This window comes from Perognathus longimembris, chromosome 6 (genome assembly GCF_023159225.1).
Source record: "Perognathus longimembris pacificus isolate PPM17 chromosome 6, ASM2315922v1, whole genome shotgun sequence".
NCBI lineage: Eukaryota > Metazoa > Chordata > Mammalia > Rodentia > Heteromyidae > Perognathus > Perognathus longimembris.
In genome coordinates this window covers 57420113-57447872 of record NC_063166.1, presented here as the reverse complement: position 1 = coordinate 57447872, position 27760 = coordinate 57420113, and the positions used below count along the sequence as shown (strand labels likewise).

The 27760-nt window shown below is 37.2% G+C and overlaps 1 protein-coding gene across 1 annotated transcript in view; it reads left to right on the top strand.

The window, feature by feature from the left end:
* The first annotated feature begins 4129 nt into the window (after positions 1 to 4129).
* Positions 4130 to 27760, top strand: part of Sptlc3 (serine palmitoyltransferase long chain base subunit 3) — a 97774-nt gene continuing 74143 nt past the window's right edge. The window contains exons 1-2 of the mRNA XM_048349366.1: positions 4130 to 4246; positions 26809 to 26991. Coding sequence (XP_048205323.1) covers positions 4130 to 4246; positions 26809 to 26991 — 300 coding nt within the window. The remainder of the gene's footprint in view (positions 4247 to 26808; positions 26992 to 27760) is intronic.

Below are 27760 nucleotides of genomic sequence, written 5' to 3'. Positions count from 1 at the left end.
ATATAAACAAGACTACACTAAAACCACAAGCACAACTATGTTTATTCTAATGTTATTTACCATAGTCAAGATATGGAATCTACATAGATCCCCTTCATTGGATGAATGGATCAAGAAAACGTGGCATAGATATGGAATTCTACTCATCTCTCAGAAAGAATGATATTGTACCATTCATAAGGATTTGGAAAGACCTGGGAACAAATTATATTAAAGGGAAGTAAGCCAGGCCTAGAGAAACTCAGGTTACATGATTGCCTTCATTTTTGTTAGATAGAAATGTGCCTATAAATCTACAAATAAAGACACTAGGTGATATGCAAGCAGTTATAAATGAATTATCTGAAGTATAATACTTTTTATGGAAAATTCAAATAGTATAATTCTTCAGAAAGACAAAGGTAAAGCCCAACAAAGTAAGTACCAGGACATGGTTATTTGTATGGGGTGGGGTGGGGAGCTCGAGGGGAGAGGGCTTCAGGAATGCAGGGGAAGGGAGTAGAATGCAGGAAAGAACCCATCACATATACCACAGAACTGAGAAAAGTAAGGGAAGGGTTGGGTCGAAGGGGAGATGTTGAAGAAATGACACACATTAAGACACATCAGATACATGAATTTCTTTGTTAAATGGTAAAAAAAATTCAATACAGAACCTAAAATTAAGAAAAGTAAGAGAAGAAATAGGTTGGGAGAGGTGAGTATGAATGTTGAAAGGTGTGACATTGATCAACAGGTATTTATAAACTGCTTTGTTGAATGCCAACTCCTTGTGCAACTAAAGATAATAAAAATAATCAAAAGAAGCTGAAGGTGCATTTTGAGATGCTTTCTTTACAAAAGGTTTTTGTCCCCTTTACAAAAGAAAAGAAACAAGGGATAAATAAAGAGGAAACTTTGAAGGAAAGGAAAGTAGAGAATACAAAAGAAGAAAAGCAAATAAGAAAGAAAAGACATGGGCTGGGGATGTTGTTTAGTGGTAGAGTGTTGCCTATCATGCATGAAGCCCTGAGTTTGATTTCTCAGTACCACATAAACAGAAAATTTTTTTTTAAAAAAGCCAGAAGTGGCACTGTGCCTCAAGTGGTAGAGTGCTAGCCTTGAGCAAAAGAACCCCAGGTTCTGACTTCAAGTCCCAGGACAGGCAGAAGAACAAAAGAAAAGATACATCTAATTTTCTGTTTAATATCAGGATTCTTATTCAAAGAAAAGGAAGTGTTTAGTGCGCTCATAGGCTCTACTGTAATCACTACTACTAATTAATAATAATAAATAATAGCTTTGTATAGGACAATTTATCTTTCTGAGTGACATGTGGCAGTCTGTCAGGTCAACAGTAATCACTACTCTGTCCTACTTTTTTCATCTTTCCACTGTGTTAATTTTAGAAGGAAATATGACAGCAAAGGCTTAGCTCCCAACAACCTATTTAGTAGCCAAGGAATAGGGAGACTAGTGAACAGTTCATTCTTCTTTGGAAACAGAGGTTGTGAGAAATATCACAAAAAAATCTGAGCTGGATCCAGATGGTTCACACCTGTAATCCTAGTTACTCAGGAGGCTCTCATCTGAGGATTTCAGATGAGATCCTGCCAATCCCAGCAGGAAAATCCTGGAGAGTCTTATCTCCATTGAAACACAAAAAAGGCCAGAAGTAGAGCTGTGGCTTGGAGAATGGAGAACCAGCCTACAGAAAAGAGAGAAGAAAAGAAAAGCTAAGAGATAGTATCCCAGGTTGAAGCCCCAGCTCTGGTACACACACACACACACACACACACACACACACACACACACACACACACACACACACACACACAGTGAATAGGAAACACAGTCAAGACTGGACATTTATTAGTATTAACTTTACCATTTGAACTTCGACCTTATTCCTCCAACACTTCTTGAAAGGGGTAAGAATGAAATTCCTCACTTGACACTATGAACATTGCAATCACCTCTTCTGGAAACAACATTGTTTTGGAGGAGAAAGGAACCCCAACCAAGATAGTTTAGAGCCAAGAGATGAGGTTCTGGCAGTTGGTGCCATTTCAGTCTTTTCATTTTTGTGAATTGACTGGTTTATGTGTATCTGTTGATTCAATAAATCCAAAAGCGGTGTGATTCCCATCCTTTCCTAGGGGCAAAATTGACATCAGCCAAAAGACAACAGCACAACAAATCAATCAGTCAAGACAAACATGCATTTATTTTATCATAGTTTTAGTTTTACATGATACAAGAGCCTTCAGATAGATGACCCAAAGGCCAGGGCTATCCTGTCTACCCTAGGCTAAACAAGCCACTTTACATTGAGTAGAGACCTGTCCAGATTCTTCTAGTTTCTCAGAACAGCATTCCTTCCTTCCACATATGAGATAATCTTTTCTGAAAGAGGGTCTTACTCTGATCTACCATCAGACAAGGTAGGTTAGAAAATGTCTTTCTGGCTAGCTCCAAAATGGAATATCTGGAACAAAAAGACTGTATTTTTAGGCATAATGTCTTGCTTTGAAGAAAACAGGTTTCCGTCTTTATAACTCATTTCATAACTATTATTTGGGAGGAGATGGGGAACAGGAGGTGGTGGGAAGGAGAAGTTAAGAGAGGAACTTTTCTTCTAAGCTCTTAGCTCTGGAGTATGATTTTCTGAGCCTTAACAAAGGGAAACCACCATATTGGGTTTGGAAAGACACAACAACTTGTAAATGATTGACATTTTCCAACAAATCTGGTAAGAACAGTGCTGTTTAATTATAATCAAAAGAAAAAAAACAGACCTATGATGATTAGTACACTGAAAGAATAAAAATTAGGTGAAAGAAATGATAGCAATCAGGATGCATTGTACTTATAAACTGAATTATTGAATGGTAACTCCTTTGCACTACTCCTTAAAGATAATAAAAATATAATTAAAGAAAGAATTTTTTAAATAAAAAGAATAAGAATTTGTGCATAAACAAGAAATGTCTAGCAACTAGGTCACAGTGTTAACTATCTCCCTCACAACTCCTGTATCAGGAACAATCTCAGGCAAAAGTTATTCCCTCCTCTCACCCCAGCAGGCACTCAAAATCTTTTTTGTAGAAAAAATATTTTATTTTCTTTTATAGGTAGAAAACTGGAGATATGAAACAGTTAAATGGCCTCTTTTAGGCTATGTTAACCAACAATAGTGCATTCATGATAAGCAATCAAATATTCTCTTTCATACTTCTATCTCACTGGAATTGTTGTTAGGACCTCTCATTACATCGCTGATTTTACATGTTTGTGCTTCATATGTTTCTGTGTGAACTATGACATTTTTATTTTTAATAAGTTTTTATTATGGTAAACTATACAACACATAACATTTAGCATTTTAAGTGTGCATTTAGCTTTGAGGTGTACATTCCAGAGGCTCTTAGTGCATTCACATAGCTATGTAACTAACCAATGTCATAACTTTTTTTCTTCCGCCCTAATTGAAACTCTGTACCCATTAAACAATAATTCTTCTCATTTCCTTCTCCCTCTGGCCTCTGGCAATCACTTCTGAATATTATTACAGAGCACAAAGAAATCTTGACTTTTGAGATCAGTTTACAACCAAAAAAAAAAAAAAAAGGATTGTAATGACATTCAGGAAGGAGGGAAGGAGGGAAAGGGGGATAACTTGGAACTGGCTGTACCATACATGGGCAGCTCTGTGATTGTGTGTGTGTGTGTGTGTGTGTGTGTGTGTGTGTGTGTGTGTGTGTGTGTGTCTTTAAATGACTCTCCACCTCCCAGCCAGCCTCTGGAAAATTTGCCACTGCTCTTTTTTCCCCCTTTTTTTCTTTCTTCACACTCAGAGAGGAGTTTGCTTGCCAAATTTCCTTCCCAGGTTTAGAAGCAGATTAGTTGCCATGGAATCTACATTCTGGTTGGAGTTGAAGAGTATAAAGGTGATTTAAAGACCTGATGAAATGATAGGCTGTTGATCTTCTTCTGGAAAAGCCTGATGGGTAGGATTCCTTTAAGGGCTCGGCCCCAAAGTGTTAAGTCCCATCCCCTCAGCTACTTAACCAACTAACGCTCTGGGCTCCCAAGGACTCAGAAGGAAAACTCACCTCAAAACCTCACCGGCTCCATCCACTTCCCACAGATGGCTAATCCTGGAGGGGGTGCTATTTGCAATGGAACTGCTCTCAATCACAAGAAACAGAGCAATGGCTCTCAAAGTGAAAAATGCAGCAAGAATGGCATAGTCAAAGAAGCTCAGGTAAGAAGCAACATCTCCATCCTTATTCTGCGTGCCTTAAATGTCTGTCTTAATATTTCCTTGTAAAGTTCTTTGAGGCAGTCCTACCTCAAAGTTCTCCTCACAAAGTATTTTTATGTGTTTTGACTCCTGGCTTCAGCTGGTATTTTCATATAACTGGCTACTAACATATTCAAGTATGAATTAAATGAGAAAATGTCTTCTCTATGCAAGGGAGGACACAGAGACCCACACAGCCCTTAATTCTGTATAACCCAGCCTTACCTATTAGATCTGCATTTTCTTTCAAGCATTTGGGAGTAGGCGTGTGAAAGCGCAAGCTCTCCATCAAGACCTCAGTCCACTACAGGACTTGCTATATTCCTAGCATGTCAGACAAAGAAGCGACAGTAAATTTGCTGAGATTATGTGTACGCATGGCAGCTTCTCTGGCATACACAAAATGCCTCTGGTTAAAGGCAGATTCTTTTTGGTGTTCAATAGATCATTGTCATCAGTCACAACCTGGCTCAACAGCAACTTGACATCACAAACATTCCTTCCAAAGGACGCTTCAGAAAGTAAGAGTTGACTCTGACATGGTGTGTGCAGAAACTGAAGTGGCAACTTTAAAACACATTGCTTTTTTTCCCCATACTTTCCTACTCTTTTCTCTTGATTTCACTGAGGAGAAGGAACTCCAGAAATTATCCAAGAAAGCAGCCTGGGTCTGTGAAAATTCTTGTACAAAGTCAGTTTAGCTACTTTCCACGCAATGTCTAAGGCTCTGAAGCCACAGAGATGACCAAACTTTGCTTCCCTTGATCAGCCAGACAGGTAGCCTTGTTGTTGCGAAATAAGAGGCCAAGCCTTACAAAGGAAGTCCATGCAATCTTCTTTTGTTCATTCCAGGAATTCAGAATCCACCCAGAGAAAAGACCCATTGTTCTAAGATCCCAGGACAGGTGGGATCACCTGGACTCTGGGGTCAGTCTTCCACTCAGTGAACTAAATTCATGGGTCCAATTGGGAGAGGCAGGAAGTATTCTGAATGCTGATATATATATATATATATATATATATATATATATATATATATACATATGATGTGGTCCCAAAGTGTATTCTTCTCTTACCAAAAGCCATCAGAAAGTATCTAAAATACCGTGGGCCTATCCTCTTCCCTCTGAGACCTGAATCTACAGCAGATGAAGAGAGATTTCAACCCCTTACTAATCAATCAAGAAATCACTCAAACTACTACTCAAGATGCTTCTTACCCATGAAAGACCTTCATATCACTGGTCATTCACCTATTTACCTTCTGGATCATTCTAACTTTTCCAGGTTTTCACCTATGCCTTCAAAAGTTATCTTTTTGTATTTTTTTAAGTTCTGGGGTATGAACACAGAGCTTGCAACTGCTAGTCAGATGTCCCCTTCACTTGAACTACATCTCCATCCCTGATTATTTTCAGGATCTGGTTTTGCTCTCTTCTCTGAATGGACTAGGCCTTTATCACCTATTTACAAGTCCTTCCATAGTCAGAATGATGGGTAGACACCACCATGCTCTGCTTTTTCTTTTGATATGAGATCTCAAGAACTTTTTTTGGCCTAAACTATCCTGGAAACCTAATCTTCCCAAATTTAGGATGCTAAGTAGCTAGCACTGGAGGCATGTACCATCACACAGAGCTAATGGATGAGATGGGATCTTATGAATGTGGTTTGTTTCTTAAACTGGCCTTGACCAATTATTCTCCATTTCTCATTCCCCCAAGTAACTAGAATTCCAGGCATGAGATACTAATATTTGGCTACAACGTCTCCCTTCTTTATTTGAGGACCCTTTCAATTCTGTTGATAATGTGATTCTCAGCATAACAAACCAAAGGAAAATCACTGTTGTGTAGTTTGGGGGAGAACCTTACTTTCCTTTGTGCTAATGTCGCATTGTTTGAATATTTTGGCCTGTGGTTTAGCACCCCCAACATCAAGGCTTGCAAAAGGCCACACCTTTCTATTCTCTGAACCTTCTACACTCTCTAGGGTGTTTGGGGAAGCTTGATCACATTTTTTTGTTTGTTTGTTTGTTTAACCTCATAGGCCCTGAATATGTTCTGAAATGAGTTTTCATCACTGATTAAATCCATTGTTGTAGTTCTAATTTGACATCCTTCTTTGACTGCTGATAGAGCACTATTGTGTGAGGATTCATTGTTTCCCCTCAATAGCATGTCTACAGAGAAAGACCAGAGGACTTTTAATATCCTCAATCCATAAGCAAGACATTGCTTGCAATTTCTTACTGCCTTGCTTAGTTTCATATTATTAATTTATAATTGTTAACAAAGAAATTGCCTTTTAACGCATACTGATTACATAATTCTGACATGGTAATATGCTTTTGCCTGACCTTGGGAAGTAGATATTATGTCTTCATTGCTCTTGGTACCACAGGACAAGGGTCTACATTTTCTGTTATTGAATTGACCCTAAAGCATGAAGAAGAATATGTCAAGTATCCCCTAATAATGCTAATAATTTTTCTTGAGCAAAAAGATATTGTGAGGCTAAAGGAATTCTAAGTATTTTTGAAGTTATTTATTTGAATGTTGTACCACTCCCAGCTGTACAGTAGTAGGTCCTATGAACAAGTTACTTTTCCCATCATCTACTCACTCATTCACAAATACTTGTTAATAATCTGTTATCATTTGGGATTTATAAAGATAAATACAAAGTTAAAATTTTAGCTGTTAGGCCAGGCATAGTATCTCAGACCTGTAATCCTAGCTACTTAGGAGACTGAAATATGAGGATCGCAGGTCCCTGTTGAAAGCCAGCCCACAAAGGAAATTCTGTGAGACTCTTATCTCCAATTAACCACCAGAAAATTGGAAGTGGCGCTGTGGCTCAAGTGGTAGAGTACTAGCCTTGAGCTGAAGAGCTCAAAGACAGTGCCCAGGCCCAGAGTTCAAGCCCCACAACCAATAACAACAAAAAAGTTGTTAGCTGGGTGCTAGTGGCTCATGCCTGAAATCCTAGCTACTCAGAGGGTGAGATAAGAGGATAAGAGGAAGTTTGAAGTCAGCCCATGAAGAAAAATCAGAGACTCTTATTTCCAATTAACTAACAAAATGCTGAAAAGTGAAGTGTGGTTCAAGTGGTATAGTTCCAACCTCAAGCTAAAATGCCAAGGGAGAGTGAGAGGCTTTGATTTAAATCCCAAGTATTGGGTCAACGTATTTTAAGCAAAAACATTGAGATAAAATGATAATGCGAGAACAAGAACAGTCATAAACCAGATATGATTTGAAGACAAGTAAGTTTCAGGTAGAGTTCAGAGAGCTATGAAAAACTAACATACATTAAGGTCCTGCAATGCACCAGGCCCAGGCTGACTATGTTCTGTATGAAAGTATCCTGTATCTTCACAACCACCTCATGTAGTGGTAGTATTGTGTCCATCATGGAAATAACAGAACACAAGTCATTAAGGAACCTGTTCAGAATCACAGGTAGCATAACCAGGATTTGAAGCCTAATATATTTCCCTCTATAGCCAAAACTCTTTCTATAACCTTCTAAGAACATAAGGAACCATAGATTGAGGTGGCTAGTAAACATTTTAAAACATTTTGGGGACAGATGAGTAAAAGAAGGAAAAGAAACCCCAGAGCTGAATGCAAAATCATTAGGTAGCAGATATGGTAATATTTGTGAAGTATTTTAGAAAGGAGAGGAAGAGCTGTAAGACATATAGTCCATAGAATACTTGAGAAATTTTTCATAACTCAGTGAGAGAGAGAGAGAGAGAGAGAGAGAGAGAGAGAGAGAGAGAGAGAATTGTGACATAGATGAAAGGAAAAAACTCAACCAGATTATTATGGAAATCCTTTCTACTTCTAGAAAGTTAAGCCACCTGTTTGCTCCTCTTTTCCGTGTCTTTGGAGGCCTGTCACGTCCTAGTAGATCTACTCTCCTCTTATGACATGTTTCTTCTAGAGTAAGAGCTGTGACTCAGTTTTCTGCCAGACAAGCCACATAAGTCCTTGTACCTGTGGGATCCTGTAGGCTTCTCACTTGCTGAAATAGTCTAGTAGAATTCAGAAACTAAAGTTTTGGAGATACTCTAAATTTGCATCCTACTCTTGCCTTGACAATCATCTTCCTAATACCTTTCTACTAATATCTTTGGTATTATTCTCCTAATTCCCTTTGGGTTCCTTAAATCAATCTTCAGTATGTCAAGACTTCTCTGGTTTCTCCCTGAGTCACTGTTTTTCATGGGATTATTATTACAAATCATATGTAGCAATGAGATGGAAATATTCTCACTCCATTTGTAAAGATTTAACAGTCTAAATGAGAAAAGCAACTAAACAAGTTATTATCATACTTCATAGTTAGAAATATCATAGATGTTGCAGTTATCTATTTCTGTGTAACCACCATTCCAAAAATTCAATGTTTACAAACAACCATTGGATTGTTTGTGATTTCTTATGAGCCAGGAATTCAGGCCAGGCCAGGTATTAGTTATTCCTCACTACTTCACATGCTACGTATTGTGATCATTGATCTGAATGTATTTGGCAGTTTCATTACTATAATAAAGGAAACACCTGAAGCTGAGTAATTTCATAAAGAAAAGGGCTGTATTTAACTTGCAGCTCTGGAGGTTATTCAGGGGGTGGGCATAGGGGAGGTGGGTAAATATCACATTGTGAAACAGAAAGTCAGAGATGCTGGGGGTCCAACAATACTTTCAGACAGAAAGAATACTCCCACTAGGTCTCACATCATATAGAAGTTCTATACTACTTCCCAAATCCATCAAGCTTACAATATGTAACTCTTTAAGAGACAATATCAGAACAATTTTTAAAAAGCTCCATACCACCGGGTACTGGTGGCACACACCTGTAATCTTAGCTATGCAGGAGGCAAAAGTCCATGAGATTCTTATCTCCAATTAATCAAGGGAAAGTAGGAAGTGGTGTTATGGCTCAAAGTAGTAGGATGCTAACCTTGAGCAAAAGAGCTCAGGGACAGCACCCAGACCCTGAGTTCAAGAATGACATTACCCCACTTAAAAGGAAATGGAAAGTCTTGGAAAAAATAATATTAAGTGAAGTGAGCCAGACCCAAAGAAACATAGATTCCATGGTTTCCCTCATTGGTAATAATTAGTAAATGTCTAGGATAGTCCTAGCAGAGGATCACAATAGCTCAATAATTATGTACATAAGATCCTATAAGAAGTTGCTAAGTGAAATGAACTCATTTGTGTTCTTGAGCAAGCATATGTTTGTTTGCTTTAATTTAATTTTATTGTCAAGCTGATGTACAGAGAGGTTATAGTTACATAAATAAGGTAGTGAGTACATATCTTGTCAAACTTGTTATCCCCTCCCTCATTTTTCTCCCACTTTCCCTCTCCCCAAACCTCCCCCCTCCAAGTTGTACAGTTAATTTCCAAGGTATTGTCTTGTGAGTATCACTGTTGCACTGGTTTGCCCTTTGTCCTTTGTCTCACCATTTTGATGTTCCCCTTCCCATCCCTTGTTCTGATAAAGATATATACTGTACCCAGGATACTAAAATCAAATACAGTGACAACAGGGAATAAACAACAGGAAAGAAAACAAAACAATAAAGTTTAGTGGTAGTGAAACAGCAATAGAAACTGGACATATGGCCATTATATTTCTTTAAAATGCCCAGGAAATCCCAGCACCCATATCTTAGGCCTATAATCCTAGCTACTCAGGATGCTGAGATCTGACAATCAAGGTTCAAGGCCAGCAGCAACAAGAAAGCCCACAAGGCTCTTAGTATGCACAAATAACTACCCTAAAAGGGCAGAAGTAGAGATGTGGCTCAAACATTAAAACATAAACCTTGAGCATAAAAGCAAAGGGACAGCACTCAGGCCCTGAGTTCAAGCCCCTGGACTAGCAACAACAACAACAACAAGAAAATACCTTAAAAGGTCATTTTGCAATATTTTTTCATAATCATTTTTAGAACTTAACTTTTTCAATTTCAGGAGAGCATTTATTCTGGCCATTCATTTGTTATCAATTTTTAACAAACTTACCTTTCCTTATGCTGTAAACTATTGTTTTGTCTCATTTGTTCAGCATATGGACTATATGCTTGTCTTTGCTATGGACAAGAGTTTGACTCTAAACCTCAAAGGCATGAATACAAATATCACCAACATAAAAGCACAAGCATTTAAATAATACCAAACCTTAAGAGTCATTGTTCACCCTAGGAATCCTATGATGCATGTCCATGAAGAGAGTATCTCAGTCTGTGCTTGGGAAAATTACATATAACCCAAAATGAATCAATAAATAATGCCATGTATGCTGTAGTTTATTTAAAAATCATGTTATAATCTTGCTTTTAACTTCAAAGTTAATTTCATGTGCTTTCACTATAAAACTACCTTATGTATTTTCTCTTAAAACTTTGAGTAAACTTCTAAGGAAATGTTTGTGTCTTGCCTTCTTTAATGCCAAATTATCTTTCAGAATTTTCTCCAAGAAATATGAATCACTTAAGGAGGAATGACAGTTGAAAACTCACTAGCTTGGGCATCCTGTAGTACTGAGTTTGAGTAAAGCCATTTACTACTTTTGCTACATGGTGGATAGCTTCATGTCCCTGAATTACAACTTTTAAGACTATAGTGAAGACTCAATAAAACAGACCATTTAAGACTCCTAGTAAGCTTTATACCTACTGTAGCATACACTATAAATAACAGCTATTATCTATTAAAGTTAGCCTGAAACTATTTCTTTCTCTTCTACTGCTATACTAAGAGTGCTCAGTACCATATCTGGTTTGCAGTAGGCATCCAATAAATGACAGGCATAAACTTACGGTTTGATTAGTCCAGTAGTAACTTCTAGCTTCACTTTACTTGGCCTGAGAGCACCATTTGACATACATACTCACTTCCTCTTTGCAATGGTTGGTTTGGACCTAGTTTGAATGTATCCCCCCAGAGTAGATGTTCTTCAGTGTAATAGATGAGGCCTACCAGAAGGTCATTAGGTCATTTGGAGGCATGTCCTTAGAAAAAATTATGGTAGTTCAGGTAGGACCCTGAGATAGATCTCATCAGAGAAAAAGTTGTTATAAGATGAGCTCAGGGCTGGGGATATAGCCTAGTGGCAAGAGTGCCTGCCTCGGATACACGAGGCCCTAGGTTCGATTCCCCAGCACCACATATACAGAAAAAACGGCCAGAAGCGGCGCTGTGGCTCACGTGGCAGAGTGCTAGCCTTGAGCGGGAAGAAGCCAGGGACAGTGCTCCAGGCCCGGAGTCCAAGGCCCAGGACTGGCCAAAAAAAAAAAAAAAAAAAGATGAGCTCAAACCCTGAACATCTCTGTGGCTTCCTGTCTGGATGTGATCTCTTCCTCCTGTACATGACGCCACCGCCATGGTCCCTTCTACCATGAGCAGATATAGCTCAAGGTGCTCTCTCCAAGATCAGGACTATGCTGTTGGGACTTTGCCTCCAAAACTGAAAGCTGAATAAAACTATTTTCTTTGTAAGTACCTGGCCTCCAGAATTTCTCTAGAGTAATGAAAAATGAACTTATAAATACTTAAAGCATCTTCTTTTGGGTTCTAGACTGTGATGCTATAGATTTTCCACCTTTATCAATATCTATTTCTTTAGTTTCTATCCTTGTTTCTCACTCATCTAGTTGATCTATAGGCAATTAAGTATGCTGAGTTTCAGCTATTGTACCTTTTTTCCATTCTAACTGTATAGTTCTCAGAATAACTTAATGTGTCATCTACTTGTATATAATGCATATTACAATTCATTAATGGAAGCACACCTATTTGGATATACAAAACATTTCTGCCTACTGAATCACTCCATTTGGATAATCAAAAGGCATTAATACATACAAAACTGAGTTCTTCATACTTGTCTCCCCATCCCTCAAACTTGCTCACCTTACATCTTTCCCATCTCATCACAGTAAATTATAGCACTATCTTTTTGGTGGTTCAGAATATTTTCTTTCATTCTACAAATTCTCCATTCAGTTTATCAGCTAAGAATGACTACCTTCACAACATAAACAGAATCTGAAATCTCTTTGTCTTCCTCTCAGCAACTTCTCTGCTGGCAACTACTATTGTCTCTCACCTGGATTGTTGAAAGATTCCAATCTCATTTTACTGTGTCCACTTACCTTTTGCTACATAATGAGCTACCCCCAAATGTAGTGGCATAAAGCAACAACCAACCACCATATTATGCTTCTTGATGCTTCTGCTCAAGAAATCATAAAGAGCACGGTGGAAATGGGTGTTTTTTTTTGTCCTGTGATAGCTGTGGTCTCAGCGGAGATGACTCAGTGTGTGGGTCTTAAAGAGTGTGGGAAGACCCAGCACTGAGTTGCCTTTGTCAATCTTATGACTGGGACCTAGAACATGATGACCAAAGGACAAGGCACACCAGGTTTGGAGACTGAATTGAAGCCTACTGGGTGAGAAGGGCATAGACCATCCTACCTGTTAACGGAAAGAATCAAAGAATTCACGATCCTGTCTCATTTCCTCTCTCTACTCTTGCCCTCTGTCTCACCATCATCTGGGACACAGCAGTCAGTGATCCTAATGAAAGTAAATCCAGAGATGTCTTTCAAGCACCCACATCCTTTATGCAATCCTCATTTCAGTCAGAGTAGAAGCCCAAATCCTTATAGTGGCAATAAAGCTTCATGCCTTGGTTGCCTCTGACTCATCTGTTATTATCTCCTAGTCTCATTCTGTTCTAGTTCCTTGCTTATTGTTCCTTGACCTGGTTTCTCTTCACATTGTCCAACCTGAAATTTTTGCATTTTCTTTTCCTTAGGCCCAGAAAAATTTTGCCCTGGACATGCATAGACTCATTCTTTTGTTCCTTGAAATCTTGACACAGGGACCACTTACTCAATGGGTTTTAGGTTTGCAATCCTTCCTAAGATGATAAGATGTAAAACTAAATCAAATAGAAAATGCCCTCCCTTTACCCATCCCTGATTAATCATTTATTTACCATTCAACACTATTTGCATATGCATACATCCATAGATATATATGTATATGCACACACATAATTTCTTGTCTACCTCTGTCTCTAGTTTGTGAGTGCTATGTAGTGCTCACCTTGCGAAGTAGCAAGGATTTCTCTGTTGTTTTATGATAAATCCTCATCACCTAGACCAGAACCTCTATATTGTGTTTGATAATACTGTGGTGTAAATAAGAACTACCCATTTTTGTTAATCTGATGCTTGAAATATTTTGTTTCATTTTATGTCCCTTGTTATTAATATTCTATCTATTCACTTAAGTTCTTTAAGATTAAGAAAGTGTTGCTTACATAATGCACAGGTTCCTTTTTAGTCTTAGAAGTATCTAGTCCCTATGAACTAGGTACCAGTGGCTCATGATCCTCAGCAGACTGAGATCTGTAGGGTCACAGTTCAAAACCAGTCTGAACATAAAAGTCTGTTACTCACTTATCTTTGGTTAACCAGAGAGAAGCCAGAAGTAGAGCTTGGGTGAATAGGTACAAAATTAGCCTGAAGAAAACTAAACAAAAGCTAAGGAACAGTGCTCAGTCCCTGAGATCAAGGACCAGTACCAGCACAAATAAAAGCAGACTAGAGGCATGGATCAAGTAGTAGACAATAATAGCATCAGCCCTAAGCAAAACAAACCAAATGAGAACATGAGGTCCCTGCCTTTGGGCCTCAGTACCAAAAAAAAAAAATATAGTTCTTTATTGACTAATTTACAAATTTCCTAACCTTTGTTGAGGAACATGGTGACAATATCCACTACCTTTCTGTAAGAACCAAAGACACTCAGTTATTGTATGTGACCAGATAGCTACATGCTTTTATATGGATTCTCAGATTTATATACAATATATTCCAAGCCTAGATACATGCAACGTGTTTTATGCAAATGGAACTCATGAGAAGAAACTGAAGAGAAATGTAATAGTAGTATTAATTTGCCAATGTTTCATAGTACCTTTTATTAGAAGGTGAAATATGGATGACAGGAAAGATTGCAAATATCTCAGAATATATAGGCTTGTCATCAAATACTAATAAAGCTCTATACTCTCAGAGTTTGATTTCCAAGAAAAATCAGGAATATCTGTGTCACCACTCCTGTCTTCTGTGAGATAATTTACTAAAATTTTATTTCATAAAGTTTAACATCACACTATATGCTAAGGACCTTACAGATACTAACTTATTTGGTTCTCAAATAACCTTATGAGGTAAACATGATACTATGCTCCATTCTACAAACTAAGTCAAACAGCTAGTTAGAGGTGCAGGCTGGTCTCAGTGTCTACATTTTTATGTTTATCACCAGACAAAAATTTACAGATGCTCTAAAACTGCTTATATATCATTAATGTGTTGAACCTCTAATAAGAGAACTAACACAGTAACTAGTATCTCATCAAGTAAAAAAATTGTCACCGCAAGGCCACCATCTAGAGAAACTTTCTTGTCATATACACATAATTCAAAAGTGATCAAGAGCTTTTTTTCCTATGTGTCATTAGTATAAATCCAGTATAAATAAGGGATCTTAGCTTAGAAAATCCTTATAACTCCACTCCATTCCCTTTCTTCCTACATGTGGAAGAATGCAGCTCATCCACACTGGGTGGTCTTCTCATATCCCAGTTGAAAGTCCTTCCTGAAAGTCACTATACTTTTTAAATTTCAACACGCTAAAGGAATGTGAACAGGACAACAATGATGTGATGACTCTTAAAACATCATTTGCAATGCTAATTTCTCTAGTCTCAGTTTCAACTTTAAATTACAAAAGTTCGTCAATCAGAAGTACCTGTACATCTCTTCTCCTTTTCAAAATAAAAGATACATGTAGCAAAACTCTTTTTCTACATGCCTTAGGACATCTTATCAGTGGAATTAGTGATGATCAGAATTAATGATTGCTCCACACATTAAGACATAATATATCATTCTTACCCTCATAGAAACTATGGTTAATCTTCACAAAAGGCTGTCCAAATCCACATACAATGAACCAAGGTTTGAAAAGTAAGTAATGTTTTCACACCACCCACACAGCAGATTAAACCAACTAGGATCTTTAGATACATGGCTTAACCGGTTACCACACCCCCACAGCCTAGCTCCACTAGTAACTCAAATCAGCACATTGAGGTTTGGAGCAGGATTTTCCATTCACATTTTCTGGGACTGAATTCAGTTATACATTGGCAGGTCTGAAATCTTGTTCGAGTCGCTTAACTTTTCTGTCTTTATGTGTCACATCTGGAAAATGACCATTCCAGCAGTACCTACTCTACTGTTGTGAGTGCCTACCCCATGTTGTTTTGCATTGTAAATAAGATTGCATGCAAAGCTTCAACAGTCAACCAGACACCAGAGACAGTTCTTCATAAAAGTGCCCCATTATCATCAACATTGGCCTTTACAGAAATCTATCCTATTTCTGTCTCCATCTCTGCTTTGGTAAAATGTGAGAGCTGAGAGGGTTTTTATGGGGTTCAGCACAGTAAAGCCAGAAGTTTAGGACAAACATAAAAATAATACCAGGGCTGGGAATGTGGCTTTGTGGTAGGTGCTTGCCTAGCATACATGAAGCCCTGAGTTCCATTTCCTCAGTACCACATTAACAGAAAAAAGCTGGAAGTGGCACTGTGGCTCAAGTGGTAGAGTACCAGCCTTGAATAAAACAAGCCCAGGAAAAGTGCCCAGGCCTGAGTTCAAGCCCCAGGACTGGCAAAGTAATAATAATATGAATCCTAGTATATCATTTTTTATCTCACCATAATTCAAAAAATTGTACCAACCTATTATCTACAATCTCATTCATAAATCCACAAACAGAAATGATATATCAACATCCAAAGGTAGGAATGACATAATGTCAACTTAAGAGATAGTCTCTAAAACATATGTGTATCTAAATAAGTTCATATATGTATATATAATGTGTATGTGAATACTCACATATATCATTTTTTTAATTTTAGCATATCAGTGACAATTACTAGAAAATATTTTCATAGAGCTGTAGATTGCCGCTTGATATTTGTTAGAATAAGCAACAAAATGATTTAAAAATAAGACTGGACTGCTTTTCTCCACCAGCTTTACAGTATGTTCAAGAAAATCCCACAAGCAATGGACATCAGGTTTGTGAGTGTATGTTAGCAAGGTTGACCTGTTCTTTTTAGCAAGACAATTAAATCAGGTATCCACAGACTCAGGTTAGCATGCAGAAAAAGAAGTAATGCAAATAACAAAAGATTATAACAACTCATTATCTACTATCCCGTCATTTGTACCTTGAAAAATGATATATTAATGTAAAAATGTCATAATGTTACTGAAACAATGATTTTATGGCTAAACTAAACAAGTCACCAACATCAGCTTTCTTTCGTTCAGTGCAGTAGCAATCTTTATGCTGCAATCAGATGAGGTAAACCTGGCACCTACTCATATCCAGCACAAAAATCTATGATGACTAAAAGTTAATTTCATCTATTAAGCTGTTTGTGCAAGTAAAAACTAAGGATGACCTACCCTGGGAAAGATTTATTTTCTCTATTGCACACCATATAAGAAATATTAATCCAATAATTATAGCAATGACCATGTATGTTATCAGGAAGAAAATAAATGAACTATTGTTTTAGCATATTAGTGAGTTGATTATTTGGAGGCATTATACAGAGTTTTTGTAGAAAATGAAGGTTTTCATGAAAAATATGTGTGTGTGGTTTTTTTTTTATTTTCAATGAAGAAAAAAGACTTTGTGTACAAGTAACTTTGCATTCTCTCTCTTCTCCCTTCTCTTCTCTCTGTGTCTCTGTGTCTCTGTGTCTGTGTCTGTGTCTCTCTCTGTCTCTGTCTCTCTCTCTCTCTCTCTTTCTCTCTCTCTCTCTCTTCTGTTGCTGGTAGTGGGGCTTGAAGTCAGGGCCTTGCACTCTTATGTAGCTTCTCTCTAGACTGTCGGTATAACACATCATTATATGAGCCACACATCCACTTCATATATTTTCATCTTCAAAAAAAAAAAAAAAGAAAGAACTGGGTTATATGGGATGGCAGGGAAAACAGAAACAGGTAAGAGCAACCTAAAGCTAATTTCTCTAAATATACAGAGAATGGAACATCCTTGGCAAGTTTCTTTCTTTCTGAGTCAGAAGGATTTCTGCTTCTTCAGACAGTCAAACAACCAACCCTGTTTGGTCTAGCTACAGAGGACAGTAATTTTGGAGTGGTATCCAAAGTTTAGTAGCTCAGCAATAAATAGGTACAAGAAAATGATTCTTTCATATTCAAAGAGTAAAATGATTGTAAGTAATCCAGACTCAGCCTGCTGACTTCAAGTAAATATTACTCTTAGAACCCTCCAGGTACTCCACCCTCCTTTATAACTCAGTGTGAGTCATTGCCAATCATGGTGAAGACATGTCTCAGAGCACACCACACTGTGAAGCTCTGTGGTTGCTTCATTCCTGGGCCACTTAGAAGACTCATCCCTTTTGATTTTTATCAGTCAAAATACCAGAAGCAATTGAGCAAGCAGGTTTCATTGAGTCTTCTTCCCTGATGAGTGTAGAAATGATTATAAAATTATCATTTACAAATTGTTGTAAATGGTGGAATAAATAGTCTTCCAAGTTATCCTTTCTCCATACCACTTTCCAAGGGCACTTTAGAAAGTATATATTTTATTAGGCTATCATCTGTTTAAACTCATCAATGACTTCCCTGATTGAAATCCAGGCAGCACTCCTTAACATGATTAACCTGTCCTGCAGAACATTCACTGAGTACTCCTTCATATATTTATTGGGCACATGTCACATATCAGTCACTGCCCTAAGCATTGAGATAATGTCAGTGGACAAGGTGGAGGGAACTAGCATACAGCCACACATAACCCTCACTGTTCCTGCCAGCTGAGCCCAAACTCCACCTTCTCATAGTTCCCAAGCTCTTTCTTCTGCTAGGGAGGCTTTTTGTTTCTGGTAAATATCTACTAATGCTTCACATCTCTTTTTAAATATCATTCTACTGGGCAAGCCTTTCTTTTATTCAGAACTAGATCCTATTTATTCCAAGGCACCCATACTCATCATTTCCCTTTTTATAAGTGCTGTTTTGTATCTGTAAAGAACTAGGTAGTAAATATGTTCAATTACCCAGCTCTTTCCAACTACTCAACTCATACACTGAAGTACATCTAGGTAGACTTTCCTACTGTGATTAAAATATTCTATGTATGTCCTATCCAGTAAAGGATCCACAACTACATGAAATTACCAAGCAAGCTACTATGTGGTTAGTGCAATTGAGAACCTGACAGTCTACATTTACTACATTTTAGTTATTTAAAAAGTTTATATATAATTGGATACATATGGGCTAATGATGACAGTATTGAAGAGACTGTGTCCCTCTTGCTCAGTTCCATGTCAAGTAGAACCCAAACTATAGCTATCATATAACAGATACGCAATACCTGTTCATTAGATGAATGATACATAGAAATATGGAACTAATTATTGAGCATCTTGTTTCCTGTTTACTAGTGCTTTTAATAAATGCAATCTGCTAGATGTTGTTACTGAATACTTCTTTCTAGTCTTCAAATGTGTTGTTTTTATGGGTGCACTTTATCTTCCCACTGAATATGAGCTTCATGAAGGTGCAAGCTCCAATAAAAACCACCTGGTGATCTTTCCCATGCCCAAAACAGTCACTTTCCCGAATTTGCAGCTACCAGTAGCCATCTGGAGAGGATAAAGATTCATCCCAATAGGTATTTTATTTCTGAACTAGGTTTCGATCTCAAATGCCTCAAAGGTCTTACTTCATGTTGGATCTGGCTTCAGCTCTAGAGCTGTGGAGTTGATTCATCTTGGGTTTTCTTGCTTTACTGTCTTATCCATGTAGTTTGGTGCCTTGGATCTCTCTGGTCAAGCAAAGATCATTCTAACTATATTAGAATTATCTACCACCTATCTCTTAGAACTATCACTTAGGTACATAAGATAACATCCATTAAAAGCTTCTGCACATCTTTATGAGTACCCACTGTTCTCATATGCCACATTATGATTGATAAGCATAATTGTCAAATGGGCAGGTTATTACTGATGAAGAAGGTATTCTCAGAGACAGAGACAGTAGATGCCAAAAACATTGTTTTGTTCTGGCTTACTAGGATTACTTAATAAAAGTGCTGAGTATGTCAAGCACGTTTCACCTGAGGAGAATAATGTAATTATTGCATGGTGGTGAAGGATAGCTACATAACTCCAAAGTTGAATTATGTCCAGCAGACCTTACAGCCTCCACCATAGTTACCATCTCAAGTGAGCTCTGGTTTACAAGTCTTTCTGCTTCACATTCTTCCTGAAAGGGAGTAACCTAATGAATGCACAATTTTCTTTAATATTTGAAGCAAAGTATTTTTCATATGTGTCTTCATTTTTATTGATCTCAAAGTGTCTTCTGGTTATGTTTTCACTTATTATGACTTAGGAGTATATTATATGGTTTCTACGTAATGGATTGTTTTTGCTTATCATCTTTTCTCTTGCTTTTTTTTGTGTGAATGTGAGGAAGATACTAGAGCTGAAACTCAGGGCCCTGTACTTGTTAAAGTCACGCTCTACCACTTCAGCCACCCCTACATAACCTGTTTTTTTGTTTTGCTTTAGGTTTTATTAGCATATATCAGTTCTTCATGAAGAGTTTCATTGTGACATTTCCATACATGAATACAGTGTCCCCTGATCAACCTTTCTCTCTCTGCCTATCTTCCTTATCTCTTGTATCTTGGGAGTAAGTAGTTATTGCATTTTTTTTGGTGATACAGAAATACATTTTGTTACAAAGCTTCTTTGAGGTATTTACAAAAAGTAGAATGTAACAAAAAAATATACAAAGATACTCAACAGTGTCATTAGAGACTATACAATATTAGGTGTCTGTTTCTAGAAACAGTTACCTCTTACACAAACAACTTGACTTGTCTATCCTTAACCCTCAATCTTCCAAATAGTTAGGCTACAAGGCTCAACTTATTTGTTGAGATGGGGTCTTGCTAATGTTTTTCCCAGGCTGTGATCATTCCAACCTCTATTTCCCAAGTTGCTAAGTTTATAGATAGAGATACCACACCTGGCTCTTTTCTTCTCACTGTTTTGGTATAGCGTGTCTAGCAGCACCTTTATTTGCTTTATCCTCTTTTGAAAATATTAAGCTTTCAAATATATGGTTATTGTGTATCATTAAATTTGGAAGAGTTGGAAGTCAATGTTCCTTGAAATTATTTTTTATTATTCTTTGATATCTCTATCCTATCTCCTTCTTGCACACCTGTTATGTATAAATGTTTGTGCATTCCACGGAAGCTCACATTTTTCAAATCCCTGATGGTTTTTCATCATTTTGTTTATTATTTGACTTTTCTTATTCTTGCCTTACATAAACTCTAAAAGTTTTCTGATTCTTTTTTCTCCTAGTTTTAATATACTGCTGAATTTTCTCATTCTTGTTTTATTTGTTATTATGCCCTTCAATTCATTCACTTCCTTGTGTTCTTTTTCATAGGTTATATTTCCTTATCGATTTTTTCAGAGATGCCATTACCTTTATTTTCTAAAGTTTCCTGCGCCTTGGTTTCCTTTTGTTCTTTGAATATGTTTATAATAGCTACTTTGCAACCTTTGATAAGGCAAACATCTGGGTGCTTCAGTTTCTCTTGCCTGCTGTTTTTCACATGGGAATAGTTCATTTTTACATATTTCTTGACATGTCTCATATTTTCAGTTTGTAACTAAACACTTAACCCATTGCAGCAACTCTGAGTGTTAATCACCCACATGGAATTGTTATGTTTGCTTGCTTTAGTGACTTGACTGAGTTATTTTCACAACATCTACTTACCTTATAATGTGAAATCTGTAATGCTGTTCCTTAGAGAATGACATATGCACTGAAATGACTGCTCGAACAAGGCTCCCTCCGTGTCATTTCCTCAAGGTGCTACTCTGTTAAGCCTAGTGTCTCTAAGTTAGTCTATGATTACTTGGCAGATTGCTCTATTGGTTTTGTCAATGTGATGGGCTTATAAATTGCTGCACATCCAGATCCAGTCAAATTCCTGATCCCTGACATGAATCCTTTTATGAGATCAATCTTTGAGGTTTGTTCTAATCGCAAGAGGGTTCTTCCTACCTAATTATTTTCTTGTTTATCTCTGACAAACTGACTACTATCTACAGTTTGAATACTACCAAAATCTCCATTGTTCTTAAGAACAATCTGCAACCTTGAATGAAGGTTCCTGCTCTCTGCTCCAAATAAAATCAATAATTCTCTTGGAGCATGCTTTGTAATTCTGCTTTGTGGGCAACACCAATTGGCTAGTGGGTGCAACACAGAATCCACTTCAATAGGGGAATACACGAAGAATTTTATGGACAGTAGGACTAGTCACTCTAATGGATAGTAATATGTCATCGTTGATTTTCTTCTTCTACCATGAAAATGGGATCCTGTTAGTGACTTAGGGAAAGGAGAGTTGGGCCACAGTATTCTAAGTGTGCCATGCCTATAGAGTATCTTTGCCATAACAGTAGGTGTTAAATGATGGAAATAAATTCCCAAACTCTCAGCCATTTTTGCATGGAATTTAAACTCTGTCAAAAAGAAAAAGAGAGCTGTGGATACTATGAAAAGCTGGCGCTTTCCCTTGCATGGAAATGCCATAGTTCCCAACTGGAGCTAGGAAGGGGAAGGCTCCATCGTCTTAGCCCTACTGGCTCAGGGTAGGACTTTTCTCAGGCTGGAATTGAAAAAGGATTAATGGAGGGGAGTAGGTTATGCCTTGCTGCCATGTACTTGTTGTTCTTTTAAGATCTTTATCTTGAATAAATGTTTCATTTGCTCTGTGCCCTTAAGGCAATTTCCTACTATGTTTATAAGTTGCATTTCTATGATTTCTGCCAGTTACATTAATTTTAACTCTGAAGAAGGTCCATGGAGTTCTTCATGGCAGTCTTTTCTCCCACAGATACTTAATGACCTATTCTGCAGTATAATACTTAAAGTAAGTTTACTTCTCCACATCACTTACAGTAATTTTAGTTTCCTTGCTTAAAATGTAACTGCTACAATATGCTAGCATATTGATTCCTCAGATGTGAATGTCTTTGGAAGTCGGTGTTGTCTGTGAAAAGAAGTTCTCTGAGGAGATAGCTTTTATTTTATTTATTTACTTGTCTCTGTGTTTTCTTTTTCTTTTTTTATTTTATTGTCAAATTGATGTACAAAGAGGTTACAGTTTCATACGTTCAGCCTTGGGCATATTTCTTGTACTGTTTGTTATCTCGTCCCTCATTCCCCCCTCTCCCCTCCCCTTTCACTTCTCCCCCCATGAGTTGTTCAGGTAGTTTACACCAAATGGTTTTACAAGTATTGTTTTTGGAGTCCTTTGTCTTTTTATCCTTTGTCTCTCGATTTTGATATTCCCTTTCACTTCCTTAGTTCTAATACCAGTATATACAGTATCCAGTATGCTCAGATGAGATACAGTGATAGCGCGAGTACAACCACAGGAAGGGATATAAGAGGACCATCAACAAAAGAAGCTATGGTTTCACATGGCATATTGAAAGTGATTATAACAGTGATATAACAGTCCTTTCCATAACATGGAATTCATTTCACTTAGCATCATCTTATGCGTTCATAGGGGCATAGCTACTAGGCTCTTGTGATCCTCTGCTGTGACTAGCCTAAACCTGTGCTAATTATTCCCTATGAGGGAAATCATAGAGTCCATGTTTCTTTGGGCCTGGCTCACTTCACTTAGTATAATTTTTTCCAAGTTCTTCCATTTCCTTATGAATGGGGAAACGTCATTCTTTCTAATAGCGGCATAAAATTCCATTGTGTATATGTACCACATTTTCCTGATCCATTTGTCTACTGAGGGGCATCTGGGTTGGTTACATACTTTTAGAGGGGCACAATGCCAACTCTTGACTATAATGGGGAACGCTCTGTACACATTCCACTTCAGGGAAGAACAAGACCTTCCTGTCACCAGTCCTCTAGATTTCCTTTGATATTTCAGCATCCAGAACAAATCTTATTATCCCTACACTTCCTGTCCTTTTAGTGTGATCAAGGCCTGTACACCATCTCTTCCTTCTGATTTTCATATCAACTTTCCAAAGACTGACAAGCAACATAATGGGATATGCAAGCAATCTTACCCTGAAGACACATTTGCTTGTGAATGGGAAGAGATTCTGAAGAATTCACTTGATTTTAGTTGGGTTTGTTGTTGTTATTATTGTTTTATTGATAATGGGTATTATGCAATCTAAGTATGCATGTTAAGTCATCCTAAAGATATGGAGCAGAACAAGACTTTTGTTGGAGAACAAAAGTCTTTCAAAATACTGAGAGAGTCCAACATTACTGTACAGAGGTTTACATGTGTTCGTCATCTCATCTTCCTAAAGGATCTAAAAAATGAGTCTATTCCTTAAGTTTCTCTCTGATTAGCATTATTTAATTAATTAATTTCCTACACTAAGAATTTCCTCTTCAGTGTTAGCATCCGAAGCCTCCACCTTTCCTCTGCCTCATTATTCACATCAGTCTTCTTTCACAGGCACTACTAACTTCTAGACCCACTGCCTCCATCCCTTACCTCTCTCTTCCTAAATCCTGACTATCTGGTAAAACTGTAGGGATAACTGGCTGATAAGTCATTAACTCAAGGTGTTTTTGTAAGAATCCTCATAGACAATGGCCTTTCTCAATGTCTCATTCTCTTTCCCTTTGAAACTCCCATTTCTACCTTTCTTCATCTCTCATATTTGCTGTCTCCATACTAGTCAGTCATTTTCCTTTTTCTTGATGCATAGGTATTGACCAAGGCTGTATGTAAATACATTCTTTTCCTCCTTTTTCAAATATTTACCTAAAAGTAGTATTATTCATAATACTGAATGAGTGCTCATTATTGCAAGCACTGTGTGTATGTGTGTGTGTGTGTGTGTGTGTGTGTGTGTGCGTGCGTGTGTATTTCAGCTTCCAAAGTATTGAACACTTGAGATATTTGGGGGCCAGAGAAATGAATGGATGTGCACAAAGTCTCACAGTCAGTAAATGAACCTAGACAATCTGGTTTGCTTGCAGATCTTCTCCAGGATGGTGCTTTACCTCACATCGAGTCTGGCCTGTAACTCAATCTACTTTAGGAAGCCACTCCTGTTTATATCATGTGGCATGCTTCCTTATGGACCCATCCTTGTGACATTTACATATTGCTCTATTTTATGGTCAGTTGTATAAGTACCCCCGCCCAATAGTACACATACAGCATGGCAGCTCTGAGAGAATGAGACCGTGTTTATTGATTCTACGTACTTTTCATGTTAGCCTAGGACTGTGAAAAAGAGGCAGTCAGTAACAGATCCTGCCATATTGGATATAAGGGCAACATCCACAATGATGATTCTTCCTTGCATCTCCCAACATAAGTTTACTTCTACATGTAGCAGTTTTTCAGGAAGCAAACAAACTGCTGGTGTCATCATGTCTCAAATAACTATGCACAATGGCCAATGTGGTTCACAATCTGTTCAGTTAAAAGAAAGTGAAAGGTAGAGCAAGTCAAAGCATATTTCAGATAACAGTTCTATGTCAGCAGTAATAATACAAGTTTCAATAACAAACTTATTAAGCAAGATATTCTGTTTCATCATTTTAATAGGACAAAACCTCACATTTCAAATTATGTGCCAAAGCCCAGATTGAGAAATACTGCCCAAAAGGGGTGTGATTAATTTTAAATAAAGGAATATAGTAAATACATTCCATCTTGTTATGAAAGACTTGAACATAACCAGTAAGTATGTTTTCCATGCAGATCTCACAATTTCTCTCTGTGAATTCAAGTTTAAATTAAATATTACATGAAAAATAAAATTATGTAAGAGAGATGAAAGAAGACATTGGTGGGGACTCAAAGACATTGCTGAAAATGTCTGCTTTGTCATAACTTTCTTGCAGAACACATCACAGAGCCAAAACAACAGTCATATACACCAAGATGGTGTTACCAGCTGAGGGACATATTTATATGTAGGTGGATCGAGCTTGCAAATCAAGCTTGCTTCACAGTAAATTGAAGCAGAAACTTCTCATGAATTTCAAGGGAAATTCTCTACTTGATTCAGCCACATGAGCAGTTTATAAAAATGGAAATGCAAGAGAACGGGAAACTGATCATCCTCTTAGCCTGGCCTTGACTGCCAATGAATTTTATTTCTTTATATCCTCCTGTAAAATCTAGCCTCCTATACATCAGCCAAATGATTCCTTTATTGAGCAGTTTAAATCAAGGTTCTGACTGAAACCAAGCCTCTTTTATTTACCCTTCTTCCCCTGTGGTACCTATAAAAAGCACTATGTCCTACAGTTCTTTTCCCTTTTCATCATTGACTTTTCAACTAATGGCTTTTGTATCTTTTTTTTTTTTACTGTATAATAGTTTTATTTTTCTCATTTACTATTTTTACATTTTATGCACAAATATTTTATCTGAGTAAAAATAGAAAATAACTGTTTTATGTAAAATTACAAAAACACAAAGAAATACATAATTGTTACTATGAGAGTATAAGCGTCTTTATTTAAAGAGTAAAAATGTATGCAAAAATCCTCCTCCTTTTACAAAAGATTGCGAGTATTTTTTTTCCTGGAAACTAATGAAATATTGAAGTATCCATATTTTTATATGCGTTAGGTCTAAAGACATTGAGCTGCTTTTGTAATTAAGAATTTTTAAACATTCTTGTGCTATTTCAAAGATACATAGTTCTTTATAAAAGTAGCAAAAATGATGAATGCAGAAAACAGCAGACCTCACCAAAAATATCTGGAGGCACAGCCCTTAAAAAGAAATATCATACTGGGGTATTACCGTTCATCCAGGGAAAAAACAATTAATTTTCCTAATTTGACACAGATTGATACCAAAATGAATCAATTGATGTATGTGAAGATCAACCACACATGGCAATTCCGTGTTATGTGTTTGATTTTTTTCCAGTGCCAACACAAACTTTCAAGCTAGCAAGACAGTATGGAAGTTGGTCAAATATAAACTTCGCAAGAAAAAAGACAGCTTTAAGACAAAAGTGAACATTGAGAACTCTTTTTGCATAAATCTGTCTTATTTTACCCTCTAATATGATAAGAGGTGTAAGTCAATAATACTCATTTCATTAGAAGGTGTAAAATGATTCTGTTTATCCTTTTCAATGATAAATTTCTAATTTTGTTTCCAAGTAGTGTTTATGACCTTAAATGCATTGATTCAAATTTTAAAGACTGAAAGTTCAATGTTTCAAGCCACAATGTATATTTGTAATTAGAAATGGCTAATTTGGGGTTTTCTTTTATATTTTCAGCAAAATGGGAAGCCTTGTTTTCACAAGTCTTCTGTTGAGGTCTTAGAAGAAGCGCCTCTTTGTGCTTTGGTTTTAACTTACATGAGCTATGGAATTGGAACCCTGTTTGGTTATCTGAGAGATTTTATGAGAAACTGGGGAATTGAGAAGTGCAATGGAGCTGTCGAAAGAGAAGAACAAAAAGTACGTATGTGCATCTATTCAAATCTTTGCTAATGTCTACATTTCTCTAAAATCTTCTCAGGAAGAGTCTCACAGGGTACAGAACCAAGAAAGGATGACACACTGAGCCAGGAGCGGGTGGCTCATACTTATAATCCTAGCTACTCAGGAGGCTGAGATCTAAGGATTGTGGTTCAAAGCCAACCAGGGCAGGAAAGTCCATGAGACTCTTACATCCAATTAACCACCAGAAGACTGGATGTGGTTCTGTGGCCCAAGTGGTAGCACAGTAGCCTTGAGCTGAAGAGCTCAGGCACGGTATCCACATCCAGAGTTCAAACTCCATGACAAAATAAAATAAAATAACCACTCAAGATCTATTATGAATAAATTCTACTCATCTCTACCTGCTAAACTCCATCCTGTGGATGCTTATAGAATTGTTTTTGGTGCTTCTTTTTGTTTTTTAAAGAACATTTATTAAGCAACTACTAATTGTTAGACACAGGACTTAATATTTTCAGAGCATAACAATGTTTAATTTACATAATGATCCTATGAGGTAGATATGAAAATGTCATTCTAAAGAAAAAACCAAAATATAAAAGCCAAGATACCTAAGCAGGATTGTAGTCTAGTCTTTTAGTAGGAGGAGGAGTATTATTTAGTCAAGTCTATTAATAGGAGGAGGAGTAGCTCTTTCCTGAAATAAGAAAGTGTGTCTGAGTGAAAAAAAATGACATTTTTATTTCATTGAGGTGAGAGCCTCTCAATTGTTGCCCTACTGGTA